Source organism: Canis aureus, chromosome 4, assembly GCF_053574225.1.
Source record: "Canis aureus isolate CA01 chromosome 4, VMU_Caureus_v.1.0, whole genome shotgun sequence".
NCBI lineage: Eukaryota > Metazoa > Chordata > Mammalia > Carnivora > Canidae > Canis > Canis aureus.
In genome coordinates, this window is record NC_135614.1 from 70,248,291 (window position 1) to 70,265,615 (window position 17,325).

Genomic DNA, 17,325 nt, shown 5'->3' on the forward strand with positions numbered 1-17,325 from the left:
GAAACAGCAGCTCAACAGTATTGGGAGGCAATGAGGCTAACTAACCCTTTACACAGAAGTCCCCTTCATGGCATCAGGGTTTTTTTTCTGCAGCACCAGACTTTCCCCTGTCCTTCCACTAAGGTGGAGTTAAATGGACTCTAGCAGCTTTAGCCCTAATTAGTATTTACTCCTGTGTGATGCAGTTTTTCTCATTATAATTACATTATCATGGGGGTGTTTTGCCTGGAAATCCAAGAATGCAATGGTGCTGCTTCATCAGATTTTTACTCTGCAGTTGTTTGACCTGCTCTATCACCTCATGGACCCCTCTCACCCCAGTTGGTCTAATCTGTACAATTTCTCCTAAATGTCTCTCAGTCGCTACCAGTTTTTCCTTTTCTCCTATGCCATAGATTCTGATCCATAATGACCCCTCAATCATTACAGTCCTTCAAGCCCCACAGAGTCCTTGGAATAAACTTCTAACTGGCCAGTTTTCTGTCTCATGTGTGGCAAGATGGATGTTTTAAATAAGGAGATGGCAATCTGATATTATATAGCTACAAATGATTTGAGTTTTAGAAAACAAATTAGGACTTCATGACCTCTATTTTCTAGCCATATGGCAAATATCTCCTCTTGTGAATATTTTCCTTGTATCTTTCTTCCACAAGAATCTAGATCTATCTATAACACACACACACACACATACACACACACACACGTGTATACACACATACACATACACATATTAACATCCAGGCATGTGTTGTGGTATTCAAACAGAAGCCACTCCTGGGCTACCCCATTCCTTCAGCCATACTTCTAAATCTTATATGGCTTATAATGAGAGAAAACAGGAAGTCATTATCTATCCCACTTGATTTTTCCCCATCGGACATTACAGAGGTGTCCATTCTATTACAGAGGAATTCAAAATTCTCACCACCTCTAAGGGGTCTGGGAGCCACAGACTGATTCCCCATGTGCTCTCTTGCCAGTGTTCTTTCACTGGGGGTTTTCCCTCCCCAATTCACTCAGAGTTCCTTACTAAAGACGCAACATATGTGTAAAAGTTCCTGTATGACTCTTCTCCTTCACCCTGGACACCATTTTACAGCACTTCTGCACAACTCAGAAGTTGTACTCCTGAGAAAGAGATAATAATAGAGCTTACAAAGTATTATTTTCAGAACTATTATAGGTTAAATCTCTTAAACTATAAAATAAGTTAATAGACTTTAGAGGTCAAGAATTTCTAATGACGTCTTTGAATAATAATATGTCCATTGAAGATGGGTATTCTAAAAGCAGTTTTTGAGCATTTATTAGCTACCAGGGACTATACACTGAAAGTAATCAATAAGACCCTCTGTTGCCGAGAACTGAAATTCTGAGCACAAAGACAAGAAAATTGAACTTTACAATAGGGGGTAAAAAGTATTATAATGACCCTGCACCTTGTGCAGAGTAGAGGAATACAGAAGAGCCCAGTTAAGGACAGACCCTGCGGTTGGGTGGGTGGGTGGGGGGGAGCAAACAGGAAGAATCACCCAAATTTTCTTCCTTTGGATAACTGTTTTAATGCTTTCCACTTTTCATTGGAGTTTTTCTCTCCAACCTTTAACATTCTGTCACTTATCTTTTGTCTTCCAGAAATTCCTTTGGAAAGCCTTGGGAACCACCTTAGCATCTTGTCAAGATAAAAACTTTGTAAGCTCACAGATTAAGGAATTTCTGATTGCTCCCAACCAACTGGGAGATCAGCGACAGGTAGGATCCCTTTCTCTCAATTTCCTCTTATTTTTTTTTTTTTTTTTTTTTTTTTTTTTTTTTTTTTTTTTTTTAAAGATTTTATTTATTTATTCATGATAGTCATCAGAGAGAGAGAGAGAGAGAGGGGCAGAGACACAGGCAGAGGGAGAAGCAGGCTCCATGCACCGGGAGCCCGATGTGGGATTCGATCCCGGGTCTCCAGGATCGCGCCCTGGGCCAAAGGCAGGCGCCAAACCGCTGCGCCACCCAGGGATCCCCAATTTCCTCTTATGATAAGTAATTCCATCCAGAAAACCACTGGCAGGTCTTAGGACAATCTTAGAATCTGATACATTAAAAATAATACAACAGAATTTCTCAGAAAAATGGTGTTTCCCTGATTAAATATCAATGCTTCATTATTTTTTAAAAGTTTAATTCCAGTATACTTATCATACAGTGTTATATTACTTTTAGGTGTATAATGTAGTGCTCACCACGATGTGTATTCTTGAACCCTTTCACCTGTGGAACCACAAAAGACCCCAAATAGCCAAGCAATCTTAAAAAAGAAAAGCAAAGTTGGAGGCATCACAATTCCAGACTTCAAGTTATATTATAAAGCTAAGGTGATCAAGACAATATGGTACTGCCACAAAAATAGACAGAGCAATAGAACAGAATAGAAAACCCAGAAATGAACACACAATTATATGGTCTATTTATCTCTGACAAAGCAGAAAAAAATGTCAAATGGAAAAAAGACAGTTTCTTCAACAAATGGTATTGGGAAAATTGGACAGCAAAATGCAAAAGAATAAAACTGAACCACTTTCTTACACCATACACAAAAAAATAAATTCAAGATGGAGTAAAGACCTAAATGTGAGACAGGAAACCATTAAAATCTTAGAAGAGGACTCTGGCAGTAACCTCTTTGACATCAGTCATAGCAACTTCTTACTAGATATATGTCTCCAAGGCAAGGGATAGAAACACAAAAATAAAGTATTGGGGTTTCACCAAAATAAAAAGCTTCTGCACAGTGAAGAAAACAATCAACAAAACTAAAGGGCAATCTACAGAATAGGAGAAGGTATTTGCGAATAACATATCTGATAAAGGGTTAGTACCCAAAATATATAAAGAACTTACAGAACTCAACACCCAAAACACAAATAATCCATTTAAAAAGTGGGAAGAAGACATGAATAGACATTTTCAAAGAAGACACACACATGACCAACCTCCCGTCTGGCAGCCTTCAGTTTGTTCTCTATAGTTGAGCCTGCTTCTTGGTTTCTCTCTCTCTCTCTCTCTCTCTCTCTTCCCCTTGGTTCATTTGTTCATTTGTTTTGTTTTGTTTCTTTAGTTCTACATATGAGTGAAATGTATGGTATTTGTCTTTCTCTGACTGATTTATTTAGCTTAGCATTATACTCTGTAGCTCCATTCATGTTGTTACAAATGGCAAGATTTCATTCTTTTTAATGGCTGAATATTTCATTATATATATATATGTATATAATATATATATATATATATATATATATTATATACATACCACATCTTCTTTAATCATTCATCTACTAATGGACAATTGTGCTGCTTCCAAATTTGTCTATTGTAGATAATGCTGCTATAAATATAAAGATACATAAATCCTTTCAAATTAGTGTGTCTGTATTCCTCGGATAAATACCTAATAGAAAAATTTCTGGATCATAGGATAGTTCTATTTTCCTTTTTTAAAATTGATTTATACATTTATTCATCACAGCATTATTTATCATAGTGGAAATGTCCAACAGTGGGGGAATGGTTATAATAAGATGGTGTATCATACCATGAAATACTACACTATCATGAGAAGTTATCTTTTTTTTTTAAGATTTTATTTATTTATTTGAGAGAGAGACAGAGATACAATGAAAGCACTAGCAGGGGGAGGAGTAGAGGGAGAGGAAGAAGCGGACTCCCCGCTGAGCAGGGAGCCCAACATGGGGCTGAATTCTAGGACTTTGGGATCATGTTCTGAGCTGAAGGCAGATGCTTAACGATGCCACCCAGGTGCCCCAGAAATCATGGTTTTGAAAACAATTTAGCAACATGAAAATGTGCATTTAATATTAAGTGAAAAACATGAAGATACAATGCTGAGTATAGAGAGGGATCTTAATTTTTATAATTATAAAAACTGGAAGGAAATATACCAAAATATTAAATAGCTATTATGTTTGGATGGAGGACTCTGGATGATTTCTGTTTTTCATTAATTTTCTTTAGTTTATGTTTTCCAAATCCTATACCTGAATCTTGTGAGTGGGGGAGGAGTTCGGAAGAGTTCAAATGTTTTGCCTTGCCAGACATTTTTTAGCAAGCCATAAGTTCTGTTTGATGTTAATATGAATAGTTTTCAGAACCAATTTCTGTATCCAACTCTAATTTGATAATGATTCTTTACTAAAAGAGCAATGGAGTGTAGCTGCTTTGAATCTGTATTCAGAAAAGGACTGTTTATTATCTTTGATATCGTTGATGGATGGATTTTTAGCAAAAGTTCTGACTTCTTAACTTTTTAGTTAGTACATTTATATCTTTTTCCTTTCAAGTTTTTATTTAAATTCTAGTTAGTTAACATATATGGTAAAACTGGTTTCAGGTATAGAATTTAGTGATTCATCAAGTACATATGACATTCAATACTCTTTACAAGTGCCCTCCCTAACACTCATCACCCATTTAGTCCGTTCCCCCACCCACGTCCCTCCATCAACCCTCAATTTGTTCTCTATCATTAAGAGTCTTTATGGTTTGTTTCCCTCTCTCCTTTTTTCCTTTCCCCTATGTTCATCTGTTTTGTTTCTTGAATTCCACATGTAAGTGAAATCATATATTGTCTTTCTTTGACTGACTTAGCAAATACTCTCTAGCTCCACCCACATCATTACACATGGAAAGATTTCATTCTTTCTGATGGCTGAGTAGTATTGTATCTATATACCACATTTTCTTTATCCATTCATTGGTCAACGGACATTTGGGCTCTTTCCAAATTTGACTACTGTTAATAATGCTACTATAAACATCGGGGGACATGTGCCCATTTAAATCTGTATTCTTATATCCTTTGGGTAAATACCTAGTAGCACAATTGCTGAGTCATAGGGTAGTTCTATTTTTATCATTTTTGAGTTCTGTTTTTAACTTTTTTAATTCTATTTTTAACTTTTCGAAACTTCATATTGTTTTTTAGAGGCTATATCAGTTTGCATTCCCACCAACAGTGTAAGAGGGCTCCCGTTTCTTCACATCCTTGCTAACACTTGTTGTTTCTTGTGGTTTTGATTTTAGCCATCTGGTGTGAAGTGATATCTCATTATAGTTTTGATTTGCATTTCCCTGATGATTGATGAGCGATGTTGAGCATCTTTTCATGTGTCTGTTGGCCATCTGTAATGTCCTCTTTGGAGAAATCTCTGTTCATGTGTTTTACCCATTTTTAATTGGATATTTGTTTTTTGGGTGCTGACTTTTATAAGCTTTTTATATATTTTGGATACTAACTCTTTATCAGACATGTCATTTGCTAATATCTTTTCCCATTCTGTAGGTTATTTTTTAGTTTTGTTGCTTGTTTCCTGTGCTGTGCAGAAGTTTTTATTTTCATGTAGTCCCAATAGTTTATTTTTGCATTTGTTTCCCTTGCCTCAGGAGACATGTGTAGAAAAATGTTGCTATGGCCAATGTCAGAGAAATTACTGCTTGTGCTCTTTTCTAGGATATTTATGGTTTCAAGTCCCACATTTAAGTCCTTAATCCATTTTGGGTTATTTTTGTGTATGGCATGAGAAAGTGATCTAGTTTCATTCTTTTATATGTATCTGTCCAGTTTTCCCAGCACCATTCTTGCCTCCTTTATCAGAAGATTAATTGACCATATAATTGTGGGTTTATTTCTGGGCTCTCTATTCTGTTCTATTGATCTATGTGTCTATATTCATGCCAGCATTATACTGTTTTATTACTATAGCTTTGTAGTATATCTTTAAATCTGGGATTGTGATACTTCCAGTTTTATTATTCTTTTTTAAGATTGATTTTGCTATTCAGATTCTTTTGTAGTTCCATACAAATTTCAAGATTATTTGTTCTAATTCTGTGAAAAATGCTGTTAGTATTTTGATAGGGATTTTATTAAGCCTGAAATTGCTTTGGATGGTATAGACATTTTAACAATATTTGTTCTTCCAATCCATGAGCATGGAATAGCTTCCCATTTGTGTTATCTTCAATTTTTTTCATCAGTGTTGTATAGTTTTCAGAGTATAGATCTTTTACTTACTTAGTTAAGTTTATTCCTAGATATTTTATTATTTTATTGTAATTGTAAAGAGAATTGTTTTCTTAATTTCTCTTTTTGCTATTTCATTATTAGTGTATAGAAATGCAACAGTATTCTGTATATGGATTTTTTATCCTGTGACCTTACTAAATGCATTTATCAGTTCTAATAGTTTTTTGGTAATCTTTAGGATTTTCTATGCATAGTATCATGTCATCTGAAAATAATGAAAGTTTTACTTCTTCCTTATCAATTTGGATGCCTTTTATTTCTTTTTCTTGTCTAATTGCTATGGCTAGGACCTCCAGTACTAAGTTGAATAAAAGTGGACATCCGTGTCTTGTTCCTGATCTTAAAGGAAAATCTCTGTTTTTCACCACTGAATATGATGTTAGCAGTAGGGTTTTCATATATGGTCTTATTATATTGAGGTATAGTCTCTCTAACATACTTTGTTGATAGTTTTTATCATGAATGGATGTTGTACTTTGTTAAATGCTTTTTCTGTATCTACTGAAATGATCATATGGTTTTTACCCTTTTGTTGATGTGGTATATCATGTTGATTGATTTGTGAATATTGAACCAGCATCCCAAGATCAATGCTTCATTTATTTAACCAGGTTTGTAAAAATATCTAAAAATGAATTTCAAGGTCACCTGAGTGGTTCAGTCAATTAAGTGTCTGCCTACAGCTCAGGTCATTGTCCTAGGGTCCTGTGATAGAGCCCCTCATTGGACTCTCAGCATGGAGCCTGCTTCTCATTTGCCTTCTACCCCTCTTCCCTGCTCACTCTTTCTCCCAAACTTTCTCTCTCCTGCTCTCTCAAATAAATATATAAAATCTTTTTAAAAATTAATTTCAATTATCCTTAATAAAACTATTTTTAGCATATTTTGGCCTCACCTTTTTAACTTAAGGATATGATCATAAACTTTAAAATCATTGAATTTACAAGCTGAAGGTAACCTTATATACCATTGATTTTCAACCTAGAGAAAGCATAAATATAACCTGGAGAGCTTTTTCAAAACAATTTTGCCTATTCCCTATCCTGGCTTGGCTGCAGAATGTATGTGAATGTGGAGGAAGGAGAGCATGTATATTAAAAAAATGAAAAGTAAATTAAAAGAAAAACTCTGCAGGCTAATACAAATCACCTAGTATAAAAAATTTGTAATGTATTTTGTTATACATTCTCCTCAGAAATGTTCAGATGTTTACAGGATCCTTTCTTCCATATTAAATGTTCAGAAACTACTAGACCCACTGAACTTTTGAAGCTGCTTTTTTATTATGTTATTTATTTTCTCTTTGTCAGATGTTCAGTTATCTTACTGCTCTTGGCATTATTTCTAACACCATTTCCCCATCCTGTTTGAAACTCTCCTTCCCACACAGTCCAATGGCTTGCTCCCTTATTTATTTCAGAACACTGCTCAATGTCACCCTGTTTATGGAGCCTTCTCCAGCCTCCCTGTTTAAATTGAGAACTCCTCCTAACCTGCAGCATCTGTTCTCCTTTCTTGTTTTCCTTATCTCCATAGTACTTGTCACCCTCAAAATACTATATGTTTACTTGTTTACTGAATCTATGTGTTTATTTAATGTCATTTCCCTGTCACTTCCCCAGTTTCATGCACCACAAGGATAGGGAGTTTGGTGTGTTCTATTGACTGTTGTGTCCTCAGCACCTAGAAGAGTGCCTGACACAAAACAGGTGCTCCATAAATATTTGTTGTATAAGTGAATGGTCAAACTCAAAATTCCTATCTTTTCTGACTTTAGGGAATAACATCTATTTTAGGATACTGTGCTGAGAGCCACTTGGATACTGTTTTAAAAGTCCTTAAAACATTCCAAGATCGGGAAAAGTTTTTCATGAATCGATGTAAGGTAAAAGGAATAACTTTCTCTTCCAAAGCTTTTGGTCAGAGCATGGGCAAGAGACACTGATTCCTTCAGTGAACATCCCTCTCCATATTATAGTTGTTCCTGTCCCCAGGTCTTTTTTCCAGGTGCAGACTGCCCCAGCTCAGGCCCTGTAGAACAACTACCTGTCTAACAGGTCTACACCAGTTTTTGTCACTAATACTGACCCATAAGGTCCAAAGGAGTTCTGTGTGTGCCTAGGTTTGTCCTCTACCAGCTGCTAAGGCCTCATGGTGAATTTCCATTGTGTACACTCTGCTTCCCCTGAAGGAAAGGGATTTAAGAAATAAAAATTAACACAAACTTTCTCACAGGGACCTCTTTCAAAGCCCAGTAGACCCACAGCACAGACCCGGGTGTTTAAATTTGACCTAGCAAGAACATCAGATTTAGACTAATTTTCATCATCCCAGTCCCATTTCTTAGCCCCTGTAGTGGTCTCTAGGATTAGGAAACAACATGGAGGAAAGGAAACATCTTCAGTCATAGTTTTCATGTCTCTCTTTCAGGGTCTTTTTTCTGGGAAAAAGAGCCTGACCAAGACTGATGTCATGGTAATCTATGGAGCCGTGGCCCTGCATGCTCCCAAGGTTCAACTCCTCACCAGACTTGATCAAGACATTGTTTCCCAAGTCTTATTTCTTTATGGCCAGTGCTCTCAGGTAATGGCCAGGACAGGACTGCCTCAGTTTCCAGGCTGGGGTTCCCAAACCTTGGAGGGACTGACCACTTGGAAATATTCATGCTCAAAAGAAACAGGCCAAAGGCAAGATAGGATATGGTATGTTTGAAAGATGAGAATGTAAGAGAACAAAAAAATTCATTATAAAACAAGGTCAGATCATTTGTTTCCTTCCTAAAGGCTTGGGTAGTTCATGTCCTGTGATATCTTCCTACATCAAATAGCCATAACAGTCTCCTTCAGGTCTGAACTTAAAATAATTACTCCAGTATTACACTGGGGCAGCTGGATCATTACTTCCCTGTAATAGTCTCTGAAGCATTACTAATGACAGTTGTTTAACCTTTTACATGGTATAGATGAACCACCTAAAATAGTGCCTGACAAGCAGTCAGTGCAATATATGTATTTTTAAGTGAATAAAAATGTGTCATTAATCAGTCTACTCAACCTACCTCATGTTGTACTGTTTCATATACACCCCAACACACACATTCATACCAGTCAACCTGACTGCCTCTGATGGTTCTTAAACACACGAGGAATATTCTCACCTCAGAACCCCACAACTGAGTTAGAATCCATCTGATCATTTCTGTCCCCCATAGAACTTTTTATACCTTTAATAATATGCTTTGTATGTACTGTCAATTTATCCATTTGGCTAACTAGTACCAGGTTAGCTACCTAAAAATCACCTTGCGATCAAGTTTGAAATACAGCTTCCCAGAGCCATTTTTCAGGGAGATTGCTTCAGTCAGTCTAGGTTGAAATCTGACATCTGTATTTTTAAGAGGTTTATAAATGATTCTTATCCACAGCCAAGTTTCAGAAGCTCTTACTGATTATGAGCACATCTGCTCCCACATTAAATTGTTGGCACCTTGATGTTAGGGATTGTACCTTATGCTCCCTTATCTCCTCTTCTGTGCTCTCCACACACCACCTGTTTGATAAATCTGTTCTTGACATTTATTCATGTGTTTATGTGATAAGAATGGAATCATAGGGAACTTGTGATATCACAGATATAAGTATATGCTAGTGGAAGGGAACAGGACAGTAATCCTCACACGTCAGTTGCATGAGAATTACCTGGAGAGTCTGTTAAAAATAGAGGTCCTTAATGACTCCCAGTCTTCAGGGTGGATCTCCGAACCTGTATTGTTTAACATCCTCCTCAAAAGGTGATTCTGATGTACCCAAAATTTGATAAGCAACGATGAAAACCAAAGACATAGTTTTAAAAAAAGACATTTGTGTTAAATTAGTTTTTAGGCAAGCATTGATGGAAACCATGATAAAAATAAAAGAAGAAAGGAGACAAATATGTTTTAGATAATTATGACTATACTATATTTTCACGGTACTGTCAGTTTCTGCCGTAATGCAACATATGCACAAGATAGTACAAGAAAAACCACAGTGATTATAGGGGAAATGGGAGAGGGGCACAACATTCAAAAACCCCATCAACGACATATAAAAAATAGGAATCTAATGTTAAAAACAAGCTAAGAAGTAGATAAAAAATACTACAAAAAAAAAAAATAAGGCAATTTTTCTTGAAAAAAACCCGAATTCATTTGTGAAAGTTGTGAGTTCTTGTGAAATGGTGGTAGGAAGAAAGGTCGTTTGAAGTCAGACAGACAACTAGAAGGCCAGGTTTAAATGGGGAGCAGTTCATACCGTGGTAAACTGAGGCAGCTGGCATGTTTGAGGTATTTGAGTATTCCTACACCACTCTGTTTGGCTGGCTCAGCTTTCACTGTCATGTACAAAACTGTGCATAAGCAAACATAAAATTAAGAATATGCTAGAAGTATTTATTCACAGATCGATTTCACTGGAACAAATTTGCATTTTCAAGGCAAGCATCAAAGCAGAACTAACTGTATCTCAGTTCCAAAGTCAGCTGCCCTATTAACTTTCATATTACAGCTTTTCACTCCTCTTTCTGCCAAGAGCCTCTATCCTTTTTCTTACCAAAATCTGTTAGAACCTCTTAAAATCATAAGGCTTGAAAGCTAAAGGCTTAGTTAGACGCACCTGGAGGAAAAGTCTGCCAAAGTATATAGGGGTCTCACTTTGGAAATGGGAGAGGAAGCGAACAGCCCTCACCCCTTGGCAAGACTCAGTGTCCTGCTTAGCTGTTGTTTTCAGGTTGGTGGGTGGCTCTTTTTGCTGGTGCGAGGGAATTCTAACTGCTGCTCTAGTATCTGCTTTTACCTTTGGTTTTTCAGGTTCTGGGCATGTCTGTGATGAGCAAGGTATGCAATATATTTGAATACAAATATATTTAAATACATAGCATGCTCCCTGGAAATGCAGTAAGCATAGATGTCCACCTGGGTTGATTCCAGAGGATAGGATCCCAATATATATCTAATTAATCCTAAAGCCAGGATCCCTGAGCCTAATCTATGACAGAACAGAGAGCTATATTTGGTTCCAGGTGGTTTGGAAGTTATACTGTAATCTACAGCAGTGTTCTTAGAACTATGTGCTGTGACCCACCAGAAGACCATGAAATCAGTCTAATAGATCACAACCAGCAAATTTTTGTAATGCAATAAAAGAGAAATAGAAGAGTACACTGCATTTAGCAATAAGAAGATCATAAAGCTTTCAGTTATTATATTTAACATATATATGTTATATATATATATATATTACATATAGTGCATATAAGTACAGAGTAGAATTGTAAACTGTTTCCTACAGTCTATATAGTTAATGGTCCAAAAAGTTTGAAAGCCACTGCTGTATAGAACCTCAATCTCTGGGGACAGGGGGTGGGGGGAGGAATAGAAATTGACCTTGGTTTTTCACTTCCTTTGCAACTTTGATCCTAGACTGAAGTAGAGATGGCAAAAAGAAGCAGAGAGTCTCATTTCTGTCTGGGCACATAGTTCTACCCTAGGTCAAGAACTGGGGTTATAGAACCAGGTGTGGAACCCAAGACTTTGGCTTGCACTGTGAATCATTTTGCTGTAGGACATGGATCTGCAAATGAGTTTCACAAGAAGTATCACTGAGATTGGTATTGCTGTCCTTGATGCTGAGGATCAGGGATTCAAGTTCTCCTACAAGGAGGTGCTGCTGGGTTACATGCTGGTAAGTGCAGAGAGGACATGGACAAGGTCTTGTAAAGACTGTTACCATGAGTGCAGAGCTATCTTTTTTTAAATGGGTACAACTCACCAGTCCCAGGTAACAGATCTCTGCCATTGTATGCACCAAGGGCACCCAACAGTCCAGTGGGGCTGCAGCTGCATCTGGAAACTCCCTAGATCCTTTCTAGAATATTTCATCCCTTTGTATTGCAGGACTTCATCAGGGATGAGCCCTTGGACTCCTTAGCTAGTCCTGTTCGGTGGAAAGCCTTAATCGCCATCAGATACCTCAGGTAAAGGATTTTTCTTGCTCTCATTGAAAAAAATATTTCATCCCCAATATCCTCCTTCTGACCAACTGACTTATCAATCAGTGCCTACTCCAGTATATCCTCCCCTAAAATGAACACAGCTTATCAATGGGTATTTTTTTTTTCCAAATAGAGGCTTTTCCCTCTTTTCAAACTTACAGAACTGACTAGAGGGGCTGATCTTTCAGTGATGGACAGGGGTAAAGAGTGACTCAGAGGAGTCAGATTTATTGATACAGGAGGATTGAAGTTTCTGTGCAGAAGGAAATTTCTCTTCCTAGACCTCAGCAAATTTTAATATTCCCATTAAAAACTTATGAAAGCCCTAATCATATTTTAGTTGGTTAGTAGCAATAAACCTGAAGAAGGAAATAATTTTAACCAAATTTTTAAAATAATATTTTCTCCCCTGCAGTAAGAGAAATATAAATTCATTGTTAAAACTTGGAAACTAGGGACACCCGGATGGCTCAGAGGTTGAGCGTCTGCCTTTGGCTCAGGGAGTGATCACAGGGTCCAGGATTGAATCCCACATTGGGCTCCCTGTGAGGAGTCTGCTTTTCCCTCTGCCTATGTCTCTGCCTCTCTGTGTGTCTCTCATGAATAAGTAAATAAAATCTTAAAAAAAAAAACCTTGGAAACTATAAAAAGTTTTTTAAAAATAATAAAAATCACCCCTTGTTTTCAACATTTTGGTATACATCCAAGTCTTCATACCTAATTCTCCATTTTAAGTACAGAGCTGAGAGGCAGCCCCTGTGGTGCAGCGGTTTGGCGCTGCCTGCAGCCTGGGGTGTGATCCTGGAGACTCGGGATCGAGTCCCACATCGGGCTCCCTGTGTGGAGCCTGCTTCTCCCTCTGCCTATGTCTCTGCCTCTCTCTCTCTGTGTCTATGACTAAATAAATAAAGTCTTTAAAAAAAAAAAGTACAGAGCTGAGATCCTACTCTATGTACAGCTGCATCCCTTTTTTCCTCACTTCACCTTAAATATTTCCTTATTACCAATTCTTCACCAACATTGTTCTTTTTTTCATTGTTTAAAAAAATTTTTCATTTTGGTAAAATACCCATAAAATGTTTCATCTTAACCATTTTTAAGTGTATAGTTCAGTAGTTTAAGTGCAATCATACTGTTGTGCAATCAACCTCAGGAATTCTTTTCATCTCATAAAACTGAAGCTTTGTATGCATTACACAACTCCCCATTCCCTCCTCCCACTAGCGCTGGCAACCACCATTCTACCTTCGGTCTCTATGAATTACATACTTTAGTTATCTCATATGAGTGGAATCATGCAGTATTTCTTTTTGTGTCTTGCTTATCTCACTAGGATGATGTTCATCCATGTGATAACGTGTGTCAAAATTTCATTCCTTTTTAAGGCTGAGTAATATTCCATTTAATGTATGGTGTACCATATTTGTTAATCCATTCATGCAATGGATGCTTGGGTTGTTTGCATGTTTTGGCTGCTGTGAATAGTGCTACTAACGAACATGGGTCCATGAATATCTCTTCTAGACTTTGCTTTCAATTCTTTTGAGTATATACCCAGAAGTAAGATTGCTGGATCATACAATAATTCTATTTTTAATTTCTTGAGGTACCATGATACTGCTTTTTATAGCAGTGGCACCATTTTACATTCCTGTCATCAATGCATAAGGGTTCTAATTTTTCCATATTTTTGTCATCCTTTGGTTTTTTCTGTTTTTTTTAAAGATTATTTGTTTTAGAGAGAGAGAGAGAGACTGCACAAGCAGGGGGGAGGTGCAGAGGGGGAGAAAGAGAGAGAGAGAGAGAGAGAGAATCTCAAGTGGACACCCCACTGAGCTTGGAGCCCAACACAGGGCTGAATCCCAAGACCTTGAGATCATGACTTGAGTGGAAACTAAGAGTTGGACACTTAACTGACTGAGCTACCCAGGCGCCCCTCTGGTTTATTTTTAATAGCAGCCATCCTCAGTATCTCATTGTGGTTTGGGGTTGTATCTCTCTAATAATTAGCAATTCTCAGCATGATATCATATGCTCATTACCTACTTTTACATCTTCTTTGGAAAAATGTCTATTTAATTCCTTCGTCCATTTTTTAAAGTTGATTCTTTGTGTTCTGTTGTTGAGTTGTCAGAGTTCTCTATATATTCTGGTTATAAGCCCTTCAATAGAAATATGATTTGCAAATATTTTCTCCCATCCATAGGATGTCTTTCACTGCATTAGCTGTGCCCTCTGATGCACAGATTTTAATTTTTATATTGTCCCATTTGTACTTTTGTTATCTGTGCTTTTAGTATTATATCCAAGAGATCATTGACAAATTCAATATTATTAAGCTTTTCCCCCAAGTTTTCTTCTAGGAGTTTAATAATGTAAAGTCTTACATTTAGATATTTGCTCCATTTTAAGTTGATTTTTGTATATGGTATAAGGTAAGGGTCCAACTTCACCCTTTTGCGTGTGGATATCCAATTTTCCCAACACCATTTATTGAAGACTGTCCTTTCCTCCTCTGAATGGTCTTGGAACCCTTGTTAAAAATAATGTGACCATGTATGCCAGAGTTTATTTCATTAATCTATGTATGTCTCTCTGTCTCTTTCTGGCAATACCACACTGTTTTAGTTATTATGGTTTTGTAATAAGCTTTAAACAAGGAAGTGTGAGAACTCCAACTTTGTCATTTTTCAAGATAATTTTGGTTATTTGGGATCCTTTAAAATTTCATATGAATTTTAGGATAGATTTTTTTCATATCTGTAATAACTGCCATTGGGATTTTAATGGGGATTACATTAAATCTATAATTTGCTTTGAGTAGCATGGGTATCTTAATAATAGTAAGTCCTCAAATCCATGAACATAGTATGTTTTTCCATTGTGTCTTCTTTAATTTCCTTTAACAACATTTTATCGTTTTCAGAGCACAAATCTTTTGTTTCCTTGGTTAAATAAAGTATTTTATTATTTCTGGTGCTGTCGTAAATGGAATTGTTTGATTTTTTGATTGTTCGTTGTTAATGTACAGAAACACAACTGATTTATGTAGGCTGATTTTATATTCTACAACATTGTTTAATTTATTCTAATAATTTTTTGTGAATTTTAGGGTTTTCTACATATAAAATCATGTCATCTACAAACAGAGATAGTTTTATTCCTTCCTTTCCAATCTAGATGGCCTTTATTTCTTTTTCTTGCCTAATAGCTCTGACTAGGACCTCTGGTATTATGTTAAATAAAAGTGGCAAAAGCACGCATCTTTAGCTTATTCCTTTTTTTTAAATGGAATTTTTTAAAAGATTTTATTTATTTATTCAAGAGAGGCACAGAGAGAGAGGCAGAGACATAGGCAAAGAGAGAAGCAGACTCCCTAAGGGAAACCTGATGCAGGATTCAATCCCAGGACCCCAGGATCATGACCTGAGCAAAAGGCAGATGCTCAACCACTGAGCTACCCAGGTGCCCCCCTTATCTTATTCCTGATCTAGAGGAAAAATTTACAGCCATTCACCATTAATATGATATTAGCTGTAGGATTTTCATATATGGCCTTTTTTATATTGAGGTAACAAATAGCATTTTTAATGGCTGCTTAATAACTTATTGTATAGGTATGTCTTGTATTACTTAACCAACTTTCTCTTGTTATATTTTTCAGTTTTTAAAACTATAGATAATATTTTAGCAAACACCTTTGTGCAAAAAAAATGCTTTCTGAACTTTTAACATAAAAGTTGACAATTTAGTTCAATAAATATTATTCAATGTCATCCATGTATCAGGCATGGAGCTAGGTTCAAAGGATAATCATTAACTAAATATGGCTTTGCCCTGAACAATATATGGCTTTGCCTACTAGGTAAAATAGATGTGAAACATACCCACGTAATTTCTCTAAAATGTTGTAAGAAGCAACATAAGGGAAGGCACAGATTGCCATTTACAAAGATAAGTGAAGTTTGAAGAAAGCTCAAATAAATAAATCCTGAAGATGAATTAAGAATTAACTAGGCTCTAAAACAGTGTTGTCAAGTCTAAATATAATGCAAGTCACGTATGTCATTTAAAATAGTAGTCACTTTTAAAAGAGTAAAAAGACACAAAGCAATTTTAATAATTATTTTGCTTAATCCAATATATTCAGTATATTATCATTTCAACATATATTTGATATTTTAAAATGTAATGAGATAATTTATATGATTTTTCATACTAAATCTTTAAAATTCAGTGTCTTTTAGAATTATAGCATGTCTTAATTCAGACTACCCACACTTGGGTGTTGGATAGCTACTCGTTGCTAGTGTCCCTCATTTGGACAGAATACTTATAGAACTTGCAAACTGATCTCTAATGACTGAAAACCAATCAGTGTTTACCTGGGGCCAGTGTGAAGGAAGAAATGAGCTGTGAAGGGGCATAAAGAAAAATCTGGATGTTCTATATTGATTATAGTGGTGGTTTCATGGGTGTGACACTCATTTAATTGCACACTTGAAATAGATGCAGCTTGTTGTGCATAAATTATACCTCAATAAGTTAATTTTTTTAAGTCAGCCAGATAATAAAGATGAAAAGACTGTTCAGCTTATACCAACATATTTAAACACTTTCAATAGACCTGTCCCAGCTGGTACTGACTTTTACTTCCCTATGAGAGAATCAATTTTACCCTGCCCTGACCATGTCATAGTTTTTCATTTCTTTGCTAATATGATAGCTGACAAATGGTATTGCATTGTCTTTGTTTACATTTATTACATAATAAATGGGGATTTTCATGTTTATTGAACATTTGCATTTTTCCAAGTTATGTCTAGGTTTGTTCATATCCTCATGTTGTTAGTAGTAAATGGCTGAAAGAAAGAAATAAGGGGAGAAAGGAAGGAAAGAAGGAAGGGAGGGAGGAAGGGAGGGAAGAAAGAGAGAGAAAGAGAAGGAAGGAAAGAAGAGAGAGAGAAGGAAGGAGGAAGGAAGGAAGATTCCAGCCTCTTTACTATAGGTACCCTCATGAATACATAAAGTATGTGTGACCCTACTTATAACACGAGAAGACAAATGAAATTGATAGAATTCACTGCTCCAAACTTAGAATCATTACACACGCATATACACACACATGGGCACGTGCACACACACACACACACACACACACAATGAGCACCAGAAAAAAATAAATAGGTTAATGTTATCAC

At 36.4% G+C, this 17,325-nt stretch overlaps 1 protein-coding gene across 8 annotated transcripts in view; it reads left to right on the forward strand.

Moving 5' to 3' along the window:
- The window catches only part of MROH2B (maestro heat like repeat family member 2B), a 63,156-nt gene that overhangs the window by 26,470 nt on the left and 19,361 nt on the right, over positions 1-17,325 (forward strand). For all 8 annotated transcript variants that reach the window (XR_013378595.1, XM_077896114.1, XM_077896113.1 and 5 more), the window contains 6 exons: positions 1,639-1,755; positions 7,872-7,979; positions 8,525-8,677; positions 10,941-10,967; positions 11,695-11,814; positions 12,027-12,106. Coding sequence is in view for 7 of the 8 variants with exons in the window: in XM_077896114.1 (XP_077752240.1) it covers positions 1,639-1,755; positions 7,872-7,979; positions 8,525-8,677; positions 10,941-10,967; positions 11,695-11,814; positions 12,027-12,106 (605 nt within the window). In the remaining variant the exon portion in view is untranslated. The remainder of the gene's footprint in view (positions 1-1,638; positions 1,756-7,871; positions 7,980-8,524; positions 8,678-10,940; positions 10,968-11,694; positions 11,815-12,026; positions 12,107-17,325) is intronic.